The following is an 18,132-nucleotide window of genomic DNA, read 5'->3' as shown; positions in this document are numbered from 1 at the left end:
GAACAAAGACTAAAAGGAAGCCCATTATTTTGACAAGTTTCTACATGATCACATTACTGAAAGTAGCTTTGAACCAATTCTTCCGCAAGACTGAATGAGAAAGAAAAGGAAAGCAGCTGTTCAACTGGGTCTGTGGTTAAAAAGTAGCTTTACCTACAGACCAATTTATTTTTCATGCCAAACTAAAATCACCGAAAAGTAGCTGTCCTCATATTCTTGCTAATTTATGGGGTTTCAAGCAGTCCCTGAGGGTCCTCTAACTCTGAATCTATAAATCAAATTTTCAGACAGATTTAATTGAACTTTCATAATTTGTGGGTTTTGAGTTAGATTTCCCGAGTACCAATGGAAATTAGTTTTTCTAATGTACTGGGTTTTAATGTTTGATACAGTGCAATCTACTAACACACTGCCTCTTTGCCTCATTTTCTTTGGAGTGAAAAGGATTGTTTTTCTTTTTAGAGTTGTCTAATAATCCTTTATCATTCCCAAAGTCATGCTGCTTAATTACGTGATTATCTCAGTGAGGATACAACGATGCCATCTTGGAAGTTTGATTATATTATATACGACTCTCGGAGAACGGCAGATGATCCTGTAATGATTTCTTTATGTGTGTTTTTGGTGACAAAGAATGAATAATATTGCTCAGCATCTGAGTGTGAGATCCCATACCACACATATAGTGACGTTCTTATTTACTTATGTTTTTTACTGTGTGTATGGGGATCAATCTTCCAGCAGAGTACAAGAATGCATTTGTGTTTACGCTCATGTGTCAAAGCATCAGCATCTAGTTATGAAAGTACTATATAAAAAACGAGGCTCTATGTTTGAACACCTGTGCTGTTAAAAAGAGAGAAGATTTAGAGGGTAGCAATATATTAAGGATATGACAATCGATTTAAACAATCGGTGATTTCGTCAAATCCCACAAATCACCTTGTTTTTCTGTAAGAGCTGAAAGAGAGGGTCTTTGCTAATGTAACGGCCGCAGTCCTATCTTTATTCATGAGGCTACTAATTTCCTGAAACTGTGCCTTAGAGTAATCATTGGGGCAAACTCTAGGGTATATGCATATGAATGCGACCAGATTTGGTTTGCAGAGGCATAGCCCCAATCCAAATGTAAGTAGACCTATTTGGCATAGGGACTGGTGCTGGATGAATACTATATTAGGGGGATGAATATATTAGGATCCCTCATGGTGGGCTAAAAAATGGCTAATCATGCAGGCTCCTCTCGGACCCTTCAAGATTAATTAGTGGATGTGAGGTGAATTTTGGCCGAACTGGAAGGACAGAGTTGCAGGGTGGGAATATACATGCGTGCCATATGGCAGTCCACCGCACTAGATGCACATTATATTTATAGCAACCACTTTCATCAGCAGAAATCTGCTTATTGTGTAGCAGGAGTTAAATGGGCATTAAGCGCAAAACACAAACTGTCAAACTGTGTCAGCGTTACGTTTGGCTATAGGTCAGCAAAAAAATCATTAGTGCAATAATGACCGTCAGCAAGCACCAAAAAGGATTTCCTAACATGTTAGGGAGTTGGAGTGGAGCAATAGTTTTATCCTGACAGAGATCTGACAAAGGATGAGGGAAACGCGCTGCAATTTAACGTCCCTGCCGAGACGGTATGTGCCTCATTCTGGGATTTCATTTGATCTGCACTGGTTTGCCCAAATTATCCAGCTGTGAAATAATACTGAATCTGTGCTCCTGTTAGCCACTCAGGAAGATAATTCATGTGTGTTTTGGTGGTAGGGTGAATGGACTCATTTCCACTGCGGACTACTGGGATGAACCTATGAGGTCAGGGTACTAATGATGAGTCCCGGTGGTTTTCTTTACAGCTAATTAAATGAACATACATTTGCAGTATAACACCTACCTGTCAACCTATTGGAGTTTTCCTGTTCCCCATCATGGATGTTTAATAAAGCAGGAATTGCTTCACAGTCAGACTAGGCTCTAAAAGGATGCGCTTATGTCAGTTTTTCTGTGAGGATTCTTTCTTCACTTTTATCACATTTTCAAATCTAACAAGTAACACATCAATCTCACCCTTTGTATTTAGTACTAATACTGTTACTAAACTTAGACATTATATTCAAATGATCTATTTTTTACTGCTTACCTAAGTTTTGTTGGTGTGCAATAGGGCTTACCCTTGCCCATGTTTTCCAGCTTTTCTAAGTCTTTGTCGAAGCTTTTCTCAGCCAACTTCTCACCTGCTAGATGTCCATCTATAGAATAGACATGCTCAAAAGCAAGGCACGTGTCTCATTGTATTGGTGGAAGAGCAGTGGCTCTATTTAAGGCTATCTCGCAAACTCATTGCCGACCCAGTTGATAGCCACGGCTTCAGTTTGAGGTCCTCATTCTTATTCTAACACCCGGCTGCATAAATCTGAATGTTGCTGCTTCATGAAGCTGTCATGACCACTTCATCTGCAAAAGAGACAAAGATGTAATCCTGAGATGATCGAACAAGACACCCTATGCCCCGAGCCTTGACTGAACCTAAAATTTTATCACTACTGTGAGATGAGAAAGCTTATTGCTGGATTTGATCTGACAGACATCTGTTGTATTTGGTCCACGGCAATTTACCCACACTCCTAAAACAAAAGCGAGATGGGGCATTTATGGTAGCTCAAAGCACCACGAGTCTCACAGGGTAGCTAAGCATACATTTGTCAGTCCTACTCGCTACTGTTGCTGCTCACACACGACCCTAACAACCATGTGTCCACCTGCAAGGGAAATTCCCATCGATGTTTTATTGCTATATTATATCAGAGGAGAAGTAAACCTGCCCGAATCTTTGTCACACTGACAGAATGAATGATTTACTGCAGCGTGATGGTTTCAATTAGTCCTACAGATGCTGAAAAATGTCAGTCTTAGTACCCCAACACTGTAAAATGTTCAGTTATGTGTCTCTCTTCCTCCAGCTGTATCCCTGGCTCTTGCTCTAAACGGAGTCTTCACAAATACTATCAAGTTGATTGTTGGCAGGTACGTTAAACAAGCCCATGTTTTTTTAAAGGCAGTGTCAGTAATGCTAAATGTTAGGCTCTTGGCCCTTGCCACATGAGATCCCTTTTTCACTCTTGACAAGTAAAATGAAATTCTTCCCGTCGATGGTATTGTTTGATTTTCAGACCGAGGCCAGACTACTTACAGCGTTGTTTCCCAGATGGGCAAATGAATGCAAAGATGCTTTGCACTGGGGAGCCGGCGGTAGTCTCCGAGGGGCGCAAGAGCTTCCCCAGCAGTCATTCCTCCTGTGAGTATCACAAGGCGATTGACATAAATCACCACCAGAAGTTGCAACACAATGCCAGAAGATATCAGACACTCATTAAAACGGCATGGTGCTCTGAGCAACATTTCACCAAGTAGAAACCAAATCTATGACTGACTGGCTGCTGTATGTATGAGGTGTATCTTGTTGCTCTCTCTCTTTCATGGTAATTACAACATGTAGCAATCAGTTTCATTCAATTTGCGCACCCTAAGTAAGAGTTGAATGCACACCCACCGTTTGATCTGACATCCTGCTGTGCTCAGCTGTGCATTCCGGCTTAGGACACACAAAATCTTATCCTCCAAGCTGTTTTCACTTCAGCAGTATGTTAAATAATTCAAATGTTTTCCTGTTGTCCAGCAGACGAATGTTAAGCGGTATCCATGGAACATTTGCTGGAGGCCACACAGATGCTGAATAAACTCTTGGCATAGCGTGGTGCATCTGGGATGTAAAGGCTTTAATCAAGAAGATACATCTTTGCAAAGATCTATTAATGGTCTTGCCAGCACTGAACAAAAATGTGACCGCATGGCTTTGGTGTTTTGGGTTTTTATTTTTTTACGGTGTTTTGTTCCGGTGTTTCTCCTCATTTAAAAGTGCCTAAAGATGGAATTTAAAACGGGTTCTTTGCTAAGTTGTCTGTTATGTGACACAGCACTGGTTCCTCCCTTGAGTTAGGTGCCTTTTTCATGTTTGAATGAGTCATACGTCAGTGTTAAGTGGCAGGAGCCTGGAGAACTATTACTCAAGATATAAAAAATTGCAAGAAAGTCTGGCTGCTTGGAAGAAACAAGGGGTGGCTCAAGACTTTTGCACATCACAATATCTGTTTTGCGAAATTAAAGAAAGCATCTTTGTGTGCTTTGCTACCGCTGTGACATGCATGAAATGTATTTTGTTTTGCTTGCTTCTGCATTTTCATTACATTTCTACTCTACATCCTCATTCAGAGTTGACAAGGTAATTACGCAGTAATCATTTGTACTGCAGGAATGTGCAAATAAGCAAATTGTTGCATCCTACCGAAACAGTTATTTGTCACAGTAGTGAAAAGAGCTGAAAATGCATGATGCATCTTAAACACCTCTTCTTCTTTTTTTTTAAAGATTCTAATGAAACCAAATGAGAATTATTCGAATTATTATTGAGGTATATTGGGCATATGTACAAGAAACGCTCTGCTTCTGAAATGCTTGGGAAATTTGTTTAATTGTCATCCTGCTGTCAGTGTGAATGTTTACAGCAGGCTCCTAATCAAACATGAGATCACTGGGCTTTTGTGTGTTACATGCCAAGACCATGTGAATTCAATGATGTAATTTCACAGCCCAGATTTATTTGAAATACATATTTATAGTAATAATGCTAAAGTCTAATGCTTACAACCTCTCAAACACCTGCTTTAAAGAAAGGCTTTGAAGTGTTGGCTTTGTCCCATTAGACATGGCAAAGAGGGACGATGCTCTGTAATTCACTGCAGCACTGAGCATGGATTACATTCATCTATGCGACAGCTCTAATAGCCTTATGTTGTTGCACAGTGAGTAAGAAAGTGATTGAGAGAACAGTGCGACTGGGGACATAGGGAGCGCCCATACACTAGCACATCTAGAGAGCAGAAGAAATCCAATTTCCCGTCTCTGTCCCTTTTCACCAGACATTGCTTGTTGGACCACGAATAAGTTACAGAGCTTTTACTCAGACAAATGTGGCGTGGGACAGAAGAATAGGGCCAAAGAGAAGACGAGAGTGAATGGAGCCTTGTTTAAAATGGCATCTGGATGTCTCACAAAATCAGCTCTGGCTTGTGTGAAGACATACACTCAGACTATAGGGGAAAAATAAACAGTTTTGCACTCACAGACTCAGAAATGAGGTCACAGATATGCAGCTTGTGTCATTAAAGGACGCACGGTAAAATGCAAACGAAATCCATCAAGAATAGCCAGAACAAAGATATACATATATATCAGATTCCACTGTTTGTCGACAGCTATTTTTTAAACACTCAGACTATTATTATTGCATTTGAAAGTTGTTAAAGCTGCTCACGTTGCCCCTGATTAGATTTCTTTTTCTTCGCCTCATAGCAAAGTAAAAGAATAACATAAATTGGAGGAGACAGGTTCCAGAAAAAAGAAAAACAAACAGATAAATAGCAACTCCCCTGAATTCGCTGCACCAATATCCACAGCGATAAAGCAACCGGGCCCTAAAGCATTAGCTCTAATTGTCTACTTCATATTCATATTCATCTCACCACTCTCCCCTTGTGAATATTAAGCCATTAGATATGATCAATTAATAAACACTTTTGAAACCCATCTGCCATCTTACCATCTACAGTCTCTCCGATTCCTAAATGAATCCTGAGAGATGGAGCTAATCACATCTCCAGCTCCTGCTTCTTTCACTTATGCACAACTATCTATATTAAATTAGCCTTAGCTTGCCATGTCCATCATATTAGTTGAATGTCTAGGGAGAATTAGGCTGCTGCAGCAGCGTGTCCTCTTATTTCTGCTATAACGCAGTCAGACACAGTTCAGTGCAGAGTGAAGGAGCAATTATACAGCGCTAATAAGGAGGTTCTGTTGAGCTTTTGTATGTTAATGGATGAAACAGTCTCCATGCTCAAGTGGTTAATTAATATGCATTACTTCTGTGAGAGTCAGGGTTGTGTCCCACTTGTTCCTGCTGGGGTCAAAAGTCAAAACAGCAAGAAGAGAGTGAGGAAGGCTGGGAGATTGGAAGCATAATAATATGAGTTTGGAGTGTGGTGTTGATGGAAATTCATATTATAAAGTAACACATAAATAAGTAATGAGTTAAGTGTTTAAAGCTAGAATGTAGATAAGTTTGGTGTAATGGCTCAGCCGCAGCCACTGAGATCTTTCAGACTGAACTTCAGCATTGCTCTGAGCTCATACTAATATTAGCACATTTGCTGTGTTAATTCTAACAAAGATAAAAATCTTTGTGAAAGTTAGACTTGCAGATTGGCAGTGATCTTGGTTACATCCCAGGGCAGTTACTTTTACCTAATAATAATCAACAGGTAGAATGCCATACGTTCAGTGTCAGGAGTCACAGGGATGTAAAAATTGACATAAATCTGGTAAAAGAAGCAACTGCCAGAAAATAAGGTTTAAAATGATCTCCTCCCTCAGGTTATACATATAAATGCATGTGGAAAGTCAAGATAATATTAAGTCTTACTCCCAAGTGCAGACATACTGTAATCAATGTCTCTGGCTCATCCTACCAAATACAGTGGAGAAATGGCAAGCTAATAGATACAGAGAGCCAAGAAGCCGAGATTGCTGGCTGAGCTTGACTCCCTGTCCTGCCAGAACTACAACTGAGTTTAATGTCAGCTTTTTTATACAGACCAAAGTCCTGAACATTTTAACTTAATAGATAGATAGACTTGAATAAAAACGTAAAGTAATTACCTGCGGGAAAAATGTCTATCAAATCACATGGCAACCTGTCCCGCTGTTGAAATGCTTCAGTCAAAATCCAAAGTAGGTACAGGAGCGTTTCTTGTATAAGAAATAATTGTGCAAATCTTTTGAGAGCCTAAAGAAAAACGCCTAGTTAGCAAATTCTATCTCATTATTTCAATTTATCATGCAGCTCTGCTATTGCCTTTTCTGCTGCACCACATCTCTAAAAAGATGCAGCTACAATTAAAAATCAAAAAGCAAATTTAAAAAATAAATGCCTGTAGGCTCAAACCTATAGGTGGTTGCTGGGGCGACGGAGGGGCTGAACAGCAGGCAGCGATACAGAGCAGCACATGTTAGTGAAAGAAATGGGAAATGTTGGTGTCTAAACAAATTCGAGGTCTTAGTTTGGTGTATGAGGCGAGGAGAGTAAGGCATGTGTATGACGCAGTCCAGCTTGAGCAGTCTGCCTGAACTAGCTTGCAGACTGTGCAAGCTAGCTCCATTTATGTGGCTGAGCGGTTCCTTTGGATGCACCAGTGGATGCAGTTTCTAACACGTTTACCAAAAAGAAAAACCTTCTTGCATCATTTCCATCTTTAAAAAAAGTGAAAAAGTGCAATGTTGGTCCTTCTTCACTTGAAACTTCTGCGCAAACCTTGTGTTTGTTTGAAGATGAAAAAAGGCAATCACCCTGTACTCATTACTCTCATTAGGCATCTCTGTTTAGTCTCAGGGGAATAACTTTTTCAAAGCTTTTGAAATGAATGAGACAGATTCATTAACATGATGTTTCCCCCCCATCCTTGGCCTCTTCCCTCTGTCCTCTTAGGGACTCCTGCCACTTCTGAACAAGACAATAACATCCCAGTCATTATTAAATTAAGTATAACCCAGCTTGGTCATATATGCAAATTTTACATCTACAAAATGTATTTGCGCACTTCTTTACACGTAGCCCGGGCAGAGCACATACTTATTGTATTATTCATGCCGAAAAAGCATTTCTATTAGAGCAATCCTCAAGATGTTGACTTACTGTGTCTACAAACATAAACTTTGTGTGTACTATGGCAATAAAAAAGACGATTTTGGCTCAGCTTTGCAGCAGGTTAGATTTAATTTATTCACATTTGTTGTTTCTGTCAATGAATTCTAAAAATAAAGGTTAGACAATATTGTTTCTATCTACAGTTCCCCTATTTTCTGTCTGGAGTATTTCAACATTGTCTTCAGTTGCTCAGATTTATAGACTGCACGTCAGTTAAAATGGGCCATTTGCAGAATTTTATGTATGAAATCCACATATTACGAAAAAGCTCTGGTATTTAACTATAGCAGCAAATTGCTACAAATCAGGGAGAGTTGTTGTGTGAGTTTGGTGACCTGTGCAGCCTCCTTCTCATAAATGGATATGTGCCTGTCACTCTGAATGAATGATTATAGCAAGAAAGAGCAGTTTACTAGATGGCTGCTCCAGCTGGGTCATGATTTTAGAAGAGAAGAATCAAAGCATGTACAACGCACAGAGTAATGTATACGTTTATCATGTTCAAACAGTGAAGATGACTTTGTGCAATATGATACCCTTTTTGAAGTGTTACATTACTGCTGTTACTAATACAAAAATGATGTGTGATCTGCTCTCCAGAAATTGAAAAGATAATATTGAAAGTCTTGTTGAACTAATATGAGTTAGACCATGCTGACTGAACATTTCAATGTCCGACTCTATGGTTTATTGATAATTTGGTTCTGTCTTTCACAGTGAGTAATGTAATTGTCTTAGCTATAGTAAGAGCTATTAAAATAAATGGTGTGAGCTGTGATGGGAAATGTGGTGAGGTTGCCCAGAAGTGAGATTGATGGGCAGTGAGGAACGCTTAGGCTGGGGATGGCTTGTTCATAACCTCTGAGCAGAGGAACTCAAGTGAGCTAGAAAGCTCAAAAGTAATGCATTTTTGGTAATGCTGACAATGTCCAGTGTGTTATTGCATACAGAACAAGGTATAGCAAATACTGGCACAATTTAAAGCTTGGGGTCCACTAAGCCTCTCTGTGCAATGCATTGTTAATATTGGGCAGGTGTGAATTTCCTCTGGGAGCCTCTTAAATCTGCTTTATATCACCCAAAGCTTCATTATCTTTGTAGTGTTTGCATCTTTCCTCGCATTAATTGGGCTCCCAGTTTACCCCAGTCTACTTTTCAAGCAGGATCCAACTTTTGCTAACATCTGATGGGTAAATTGGCTGGCTAGCAAGAAGAAGATACATTGTGAGCAATCCAGCAAAAACAAAAAGAGCAAAAAAACAAACAAAAAAACGCAGAAAAATGTAATATGGGAAAGTATTCTGAATAAGGATGCAATGAAGGAAAACTACAATATCTCCATAACTTCCCATGCAAGTAACATTGAATAACATAGCAATAAATCTTATATTAGCCTAAACCAACTGTCCACTATGCTGGTGTAAATTGTCCAGTGTAAAATTCAGAATTGTTAATGGATCCAAGTCATCACCTGAAAGCAAGACAGGCAGCTGTTGGAACGGCTGAACTTTCTGCCTCTTCCTTCTACCCCCATTGGATTTCCTCGCTTTCTCTCTCTCTCTCCTGGCTGCACATGTGTCCTGCTGGTCTTAGTATTCTGGGCCAGATTGTGGAGTGAGTGACAAATGGGCATCTGATGGGTGAGGCTGGGTGCTGTTTGGCCTGCTGTAGCAGTTAACTAATGACCCTGTGCCAGGGCAAAGATTAATGGCTCCATCACAAAACCTTTAATTCTGATAATTAGACTGCTGCTTTTTCTACAACATCAGTTAAAACAAGGGGTGGTCTCTTCAGCATTGCATGGCGAGTAGCTCAGTCACGATTGTTTTCTTACTCGGGGCTTTATTTTTCACTGTAACGTATGTTTCTGTGTGTATGTGTGTAATTTATAAACTCTAACCCACTCTCGAGTGGTACGATTTGGGACATGTGTGTTCTCTTCTTTTTGTGAGTGCTTCCATAGGATCACTAATCCGATGATTTTCTTATGTACGGCAAATTTAGACCATTACCAGTGCACGTGTTTGGACTGTGGGAGGAAAACCGTGCACCCAGAGAGAACTCCCACAGAACTCAAACATAGTCCTCATATAGAAAAGCCCCAGCTGACTCATGGATTCAAACCCAGGACTTTCTTGTTTTGAGGTGAGAGCTGTTCAGTGTTCAGTCATTAGGAAGCTAATTATTTCACGTGGGATGCACACATTGATGCTGCAAACAGACCTCATTTTGCAAGAGTATGCAAATTGCTAAATGAGTCTCCTTGAGAGTGTGGGCTCTGCTTAGCTCTGTAAGTGTAGTTTTCTGCTTGCTCCCGTCTGCTCCTAGGCACCTGCAGAGTGTTTCAGCACAGCGTTTAGAGACTGCAGTCTCAGTGAAATTACCTGTGAGTGGGTGGCTGTGGGAAGAGGTCAAAAACTCCAACAACATCTCATCATAACGACCTCATTGTGATGATCCCTTGAAGGCCACAAGCCAAAACACCTTGGTCAATTAAAAAATGTTTATCTGTACATTGCAAGTTTTGCTGGAGGTTTGACCTCTTTCCATTTTCTTTATCATTCAATTCATGCACATTGAAAGCAGGTAAAAGTGCAGTGGAAACACATACTCAACTTCTGAAAAACTGCTGCAAAACTCCTATCAGTTTCCATTACATTTTTCCAAAATGCTCAACAGTTACACAGATGGATCAGCTGGTCAGTGAATCGATCCCTAACTCCTCCACAGGTTGAAGTATCCTTGGGCAAGGTACTGAAGTCCAAGCTCAACCTGATGCTTAAGCATGTGTATGTGTGTGTGTGTGAATGTTAGTGTTGTGTGTCATAGGGTGAAAATGAGACTTATAGTAATAAGTTGCTTTGACTGCTCAGCTGAATAGAAAGGTGACTTATAAGTACAATTTCATTTACCTTTTAAACTACATAAATATATCTGTAGTATGATTTTATATAGACAGGTTACTTTTGGGGCTTCTTCACTCACCTCTTTTCCCTCTCTGTATTTGTACACCACTCCACATTTAATCAGGAGTTATTAATCTCTCGCTCTTTTCCACAGCTTGTGTTTTGTCCTTTCTCACTCACCTCAACCTCAACCCATCACGGCAGATGGCTGCCCCTGCCCGAGCCTGGTTCTGTTGGAGGTTCCTTCCTGCTAAAAGGGAGTTTTTCCTTCCCACTCTCGCCAAGTGCTCATACAATAGGGCAGGGGTATTTAACTAAAATTTAAAGAGGTCCACTTAGAAGAAAGTTACTGAAGCAAAGGTCTGGATGATCATAATGTTTAATTATATACATATATGTATGATTTTTCAAAATTCTCGCCATTAAAAGTTTAAGTGTTTAACTTCAGAAAAATCGAATAAAGGGCGGAAAATCTCGAATTGCCTCTTTTCTGTTTCCTATCCGGACTGAAAAGTCTCAACCATTATAAATCTCAACACAGCTGAACAGTTGTGAGCAGTTTTAGAGGCTCCCTTTATTCCCCTCTTTTAATTATGGAGAGAAATGTGCCGCAAAAAGGGTTGCAAATGTGTACAATATGTTCCACAAGTGTAAATTTAAACTTACAAATATGTACACCAATTTTGTGTGCAACTTTCTAGGACTCTCAGGCACGTGCTCCAATCCACACACAAGTAAGAAGCAATCTGACCACACGTAAAACTATTTTACAAACGTGTGCGTCAAAACCTGAATAAATACTGATCATTTACACACAAATTTATTGTGAGTGAATTGAGCTCTAGCTTGTCCTGCAAGGATTTTAAAGCTAGAGCTCAATTCTTTAGTTTTCATTATAACAACTGTGGAGAAAACTGCCTTGGTTAAGTGTGTAGACCCAAACGTGGTCAAGATGCACAGGGCTACTTTCCTCATACCTGAGAAACCTAACTCAGTTGAAAAGTGCAAGGATCAGCACATACAAGCTGCTCTTTCAGGTCCTCATCATCTTAGAGATCAACAAATTGCATCTGGAGAGGCCCAGCGTTCACCCATTGCTCTATTTTCACTGTCCACTTTTCATTTTTGCACAGCACTGTTCGTTCCTAATTTTTTCCTTCTTTCTTCCTTGTCAATTTTTTAAGCTTTTCACACAATCGTCTGTATTTCTCCCTTTCTTTCTACCATCTTTTCATGTGTAACTTACTCTCAGCTATTGACACTGTAGAGTCAGTGTTTACCACCTAGAATGCACAGAGCTGATTGGCTGAGTGGTATCACATCACTCTATTATTTATATTTTAGGGTCTTTACATTATAATATAAAACCCCTTGAGGCAACTGTTGTGATTTGGTGCTATGTAAAAAAAATAGTGAATTAAAAGTAACTGAACTAGCCTTGTGTGACTGGCTCACTGACTGTATTTATATCAAGAGCCTAGATCAAGACATCAACTGATAATCTGAATGTTGTAACATAACATTCAATGTTGATTTGTCTCTCTTTCTTTCTCTTTGTCTTCCCTCTAGTTGCATTCTCAGGTCTTGGTTTCACCTCCTTCTACCTGGCGGGAAAGTTGCAGTGTTTTACGGATCAAGGTCGCGGGCGTAGCTGGCGTCTCTGTGCTATGGTGCTGCCTCTTTACAGCGCCATGATGATTGCACTGTCCCGGACCTGTGACTACAAACACCACTGGCAAGGTCTGCCTGACAACTTAGACACGAGATTTTCCTCCATTTATTAGAATTATTGCCACAAAAAGTCTTGTGCCCGTGTCAGCCAGAAATTATTGATGTTCAGTCCAACCTTGCTCAAGGCACTTTTGTAATTGTAGATGCAGATGAGTAATGAGGCCTATGCTTGTAACAGCTGTATTCCTATAATCACAACAAGCTTTAACTTCATCATCACACCTGACAAATTGAGAGAAAGCTAAAAAGTGCAGCCGGTACGATAAGCCCAACTAAGAAGTTCACTTGTTTGTCCAACAGGCGTAAAATTGTGTCTTAAAGAGCTGTCTTTAAGATATTGCATAATGATTAATTCCTGAAAACTGCATCAGATGCATCATATCATTCACCAGCTTCGGGAGGAGATTATGATTATAAGGTTAAGGTTTCATGTTTCTCCACATCATTATTCTTTCTCTGTTTTAACTTCATATATTTACTAAAAGACTTAGAAAAACCTGGGATGGAGGGGTGAAGCGAGAGGAAGCGAATGAATATGTGGGTGAGGTGTGTAAAAGCGCATGTGCAAATATGATGACAGTTCTGTCATGGGGTGTTAATTAGTTTTAGAGAGCCATATGTTCCACTTTTTTTAGGAACTAAAATATATTTACAATGAAAGCAAAGCACCTACAGCAGTTCAAGACAAGCCAATCATTGCATGGGTCCTCATTGTGTTTCTTAGCTCGACTTTTTGTCGTGAATCTCCTCAGCAAACTGTAAGTACGCAAAGGGCTATTAAACTTGAGGGGGCTCAATCTGCTCCCACTGTAAACACAAGCTGGGAGCTGCCATTAGCCAGGCTGCGGCACCATTCTCAATAGATACTAATGTTCCTCACCATTCCTTTTCACTTTGGATGTGCCCTCTGTTCTCTGAGGGGAAAAGGCTGGCCTTCCACACGCCGTCTCAACGAGGCCGCCCAGCTAATATATCGCATCAAGTCACAGTCTATTAAATTCGGTTGACAGCAGTCGATGAAACATTCAGTGAGCAAACTCGTGCACTGTACAGCTGTTGAATGGCGGGAATCGATGTTGCAGTATTTTTTTCATTTCACCCAGAAGGACGAAATAAAGGGAGACCTGTGGAAAAAACATCATTTTGATATGGCAGAAGCCTCTACTAGAGCTGTTTCAGCCACCAGCTGGCTGTGTCATTTTGATCTATATGCAGCAATATAGACTTAATACTCACCATGGCAGTGTGATATTATATGATATATTATAGCTTAAAGGTGGCTAGGTATAATACAAGCCTGTTCAGCATATGACAAAGTGACACAGACAGCCTCCTGTCCTGAGGCAAGTGAAGCCACCGCTCAGCAGAGCAGATTCGTTACTCTCCCTTTCAAGTTTCTTTCATCGAACTCCAAACTACAATATAAGCACTGCAACACATACATCAATGGCTTATTAATTGTGCTAATTCTATTTGCAGGTGTTATTTTACTTCCTTCACGCAGGCTAAACTTAGCTATCCATGCATTCCTTTAAATATATCTGTTTTTGTGCCTCGCAGACGCTTTTGTTGGAGGAGTGATCGGGTTGCTGTTTGCATACATTTGCTACCGCCAGCACTACCCCCCCTTCCTGCACATGGACTGCCACCTGCCTTATGCCAGCCTGGCTGTCGCCACGCACACGCCCATACATCCTCAGGACGACCCGCAGCCCACTGACAACGCCACCACCCTTCCCCTGGAAGGCTTGACTGAAGGGCCAGTATGACTAGTGGCCACCACTGAGACTACCCCCAACGCCCTCACCAAGCCGCCAAGCCCACCCCCCATTCCCAGTGACTGACTGACTCTTGTATACATTCCAGTGGACAGTGAAACGCCTCATGCATTTCTATTCTCTTAAACCCCACACTGCGGGTGGCACCTACATTATTCCTGTTTTGTTTTTTTTCTCTTTGATTTTGCTCAGCAGCCATTAAAGTCTATATTTAGATGTGTTGTATGCGAGGAACCTACGAATATGGGACATTGCCACAGAGAGGGACGAGAAAAAAAATGTTGAAAACCTGAGGAGATGTCTTACTAATGGCTGTGAAAGAAGATGAAAATATTGCCAGCTTTCGCTGGAATCTTTCTGCGTAATGAGAGACACGGTTGGCAGGTTGCTATATGCTGGAGTATATTTATTGTTTGGTTGTAAAGAAATGGGACAGATGGTTGAGGAGATCCCATGAAATGTCACAGCAATCAAACCATGAAATTAAACTAGTGTTATTGTATATGTCACACTTTAAAACAAAATGTGGAATCTGATAGCACCTCATGCCAGAAACGAAACAACATCCTGTGTTTCATTTAAATCTACAGATGTCTTCTGCATTTTGTAGGGCACCAGGCCTAAAACTTTAAGGCATGCAGGAGCAGTCTATATTCATACCTCTACTATTTCCAGCAGTTTTATTTTATTGTCTGGCAGCATAACGATAAATAAAGAACCAATACTCACTTAGGGAAGCACAGCTCCATGTCAAAAGCAATGTTTTTTTTTTCATTATTCAAATTCTCACCATTCTCTTGGGCTTTAAACCCTGCATATCACCACTTCCTCATTTCTCTCCCTCCTCCTCTCCTTGTCACCATCAAACTCTATTTTTCACTTGCTTTGCATTTAACACTTGTTCCCCGAGGTTGCACAGGGACACGGACCCTCAGTGGGGGCAATCAATAACAGCCAAGCGGGAATGCTGTGGCAGAAGTGTGTCTGGGAAGGCGCAAACCCCAATCTGCTTCTGCATTAATCCTCATTAAGCACGGTCAGCCACTGCTCCTTATGAGGGCATTAGAACTATATGAGGTGCCCCGTGAACTGCCCATGCATCGCAAATGGCTTTCAGTCTAATGTAGCCCCACAAATAGACAATCTAGTATTCAGCAGACTAGAGATCTGAACCCAGGGCTGTGATTATGGTGTATTTATCATCCATTAAAGTTCAATTTTTCTTAATATAGGGACAGCATGTTGAAACAAGCAAACACCAAAGATCTGTAGGTTTTTTTTATGCCTAGGTAGTATGCACCAAGTTTTTCATTATGAACAGAAATCCAAGATAGCTAGATGACTGGTTTCCTATCATCAACAAAGCAATTTGTAGCCTTTTGCAGTTAGAAATAATGTTTTTTTTCGTTGCCTTGGTTACTATGCGCTTTTTTGCCATTGCTGTGACATTAATGGGAAAATTAGATATTAGGACAGCTCTAACCCAAACGAGCACTAAAAAGCAATGTGTTGGGCGATGCAGGAGAACTGCACAGCATAACAGAATGAATGAGCAGCAAGCCAAATGTAGAAAGCTTTTTTTTTTTTCAAATCCTGTCAAGAAGCTCGTGAGCAGTGTTTTTACATTCTCTACAGTCTGTCGCCGCATATGTTTTAGTGGAAAACATCAGCTGTACCTTCGGCTGTTGTTTCACTTTATCCTGGGCACAGTTTGGCTCGTGGCACAAAGGTAGACAAGGAACGATCTCTCTGATCAAAATGACTTTTTACATGATTTATTTAAACGTGTCACAATTAAGCCTGAATCACAAATGCAACCCATTGGCAGCTGTTGTAAAGCATTTGTGTGTGTGCGCGTGCGAGCGTGTGAATGTTTTTGTGTGCAGCGTTTGACAAGGTCGATCTCACAATGATGCAATACAACGTGAAACTTTACAAAGAACGAAAGTTTCACCAGAGGGAAAAAGGTGCTCGACGCTGCGCATCAGACTCTGTGATGGGACTTGAGACTCTGAGAGCTGACTGTAAGAAAGGAGAGTGACTCCATAGAGTCTTTCAGCACATGACTGCAAATGTGTCACTGTGAGATACTGGCTTTGTGAGGCAGATTTTCAGAGATAAAAAGGATTGTGACACAAATACACAATGTTCTATACCTGCATTTGCCTGACTGATGGCGGTCTGATGTTTGTACTCTGTCATTTAGTTTTCTCCTATTATGTGGTACTGTATATTGCAGGAAAAGCATTCTTCAGAAGTCTGTATTTTCACCTTTTTTCAACAGGGGATTTGAGTTCCCCGCTCTCTTAGAAATAATCTAAGATCACGGCTTGTTTTCATTTGGTGCTATAGATGCTGTTGTAGCAGTTGGTGTCCTGTTATTTCAAATGGTTGATGTGTCACTAAGAAACGAAATTTAATCTTTTTTTTAGAGAGAGAGAAAGAAAAGTTATTAAAATAAATATTTAATTATTTTAAATTAGATAAGCAGCCAGTGTGTACTCCTCAGATATTTTTTCCAGATGTTTCACCTTCACAAGGACTGAAGGCATAAATAAACTTAAGAAAATAAAAATACTGAAGAATATTGAGATGATTGTCAGCTATCATGAATAGATGTCTGAAGAAAAAAAATGAATCTTTGTTCATGGCATGCCAGTTCCATTTGTGAGAAGATTGTTTTCTATCAATAAGCATGTCAGGCCTTGAGAAGTCTTTGAGCTGTGTTTTGCTATTTGTATACTTTATGTACAATAAAGGACTGCAGCTGTGTGAACCTTGTCCATGAAGAATCAAAGGATCCTTAGGTATCTTGTGCGATCGTGGGGGTCTATACTAACTCTGATGAAAGAAACTGAAACTCACAAATCAAGGTTTGGGGTATTAGAATAAAAAAAAAAAAACTGTATTTAGCAGCTACTACACTGTTCCTTATATTATGCAAATGAACAATCTTAGATTGTGCAGTAGCAAACATCTGAATGAGCTCAGTTAGTTCAGTTACTTTATGCTTCAGCGGAGCTGCCATCGGTTAGCACAGCGCAAGCAGAACTCTGGTCTAAGTGTGTGTTGTGCTTTACTGCACCAGCTGTGTTGCACTCTTGCTTAGGGAGTTTCCAATAAACATATTTGTGCCTAAGACTGCCTGTTGATTTTCATAACCTGATTGGGTTGCTCTCAGTGACAGCTCTAGCTTTTCTTTTTTTTTTGGCCATGCTAATGACAGCAGTGCTAATACGTTGGTCGGTCAGTTCACCACACTGGAATAACTGCAGCTCTTGGATGAGTTGGCACAACGTATCTTACAAACATTCTTCTTAGTGACTTTGGTCTCCACATTTCCACATTGCTTGTCTCAGTTTTTTTAATCTTTCTTTTTTTTTTATATATAAATTACAAAAATATATATTTGGATCTTTTGAAAGATTGGACCCAGTTACTGTGAGTTAGTTTCATGGGAAGGAGACAATGCTTACCAACCTCAAACCAATACTATAGCCTAGCAGAATGCATACTAACACTACAGAGGTGTAATTGATTCACCTGGTGGCGACTAAAGAGGTAAAGATGCCTTTTATTAAGCTTTCAAGTCAACTGAAGCTCTTAAGATTTTAAGATAGCTTGTTAATGAAAAAAACATATGAGCAGGATTTTTATTTATGGAAAGTTTCCTTAGAAAACATTTTTACAGAACTCTGTGCAGTCTTAGGTATGGCTTCTATAGGCATTAAGAGGGTTATTTGATTAACCGCCAATATGACCACCCCTCTAAATTCAAAAGTTTGTCAGTTTGTTGAGCTGCACATCTTAACACCTTTATTTGACAACTTTTACATCTGTAATAACACAGGTGTGTGTCATAACTGTAGTGTGATAACTGAATTTCTTACAG

The 18,132-nt window shown here is 40.2% G+C and overlaps 1 protein-coding gene across 1 annotated transcript in view; it reads left to right on the top strand.

Moving 5' to 3' along the window:
- Positions 1 to 17,690, top strand: part of plpp4 (phospholipid phosphatase 4) — a 50,443-nt gene extending 32,753 nt beyond the window's left edge. Inside the window, exons 4-7 of the mRNA XM_085297422.1 lie at positions 2,967 to 3,030; positions 3,177 to 3,301; positions 12,301 to 12,471; positions 14,023 to 17,690. Coding sequence (XP_085153548.1) covers positions 2,967 to 3,030; positions 3,177 to 3,301; positions 12,301 to 12,471; positions 14,023 to 14,231 — 569 coding nt within the window. The 3' untranslated portion in view covers positions 14,232 to 17,690. The remainder of the gene's footprint in view (positions 1 to 2,966; positions 3,031 to 3,176; positions 3,302 to 12,300; positions 12,472 to 14,022) is intronic.
- The last annotated feature ends 442 nt before the right edge of the window (positions 17,691 to 18,132 follow it).

The sequence above is a fragment of the Mchenga conophoros genome, linkage group LG13, assembly GCF_057382185.1.
Source record: "Mchenga conophoros isolate Kocher_MC1m ecotype Shallow Benthic linkage group LG13, M_conophoros_male_GT1.1, whole genome shotgun sequence".
Taxonomy (NCBI): Eukaryota; Metazoa; Chordata; class Actinopteri; order Cichliformes; family Cichlidae; genus Mchenga; species Mchenga conophoros.
Note: the sequence above shows the minus strand (reverse complement) of the source record. Positions and strands in the feature narration are given on the sequence as shown.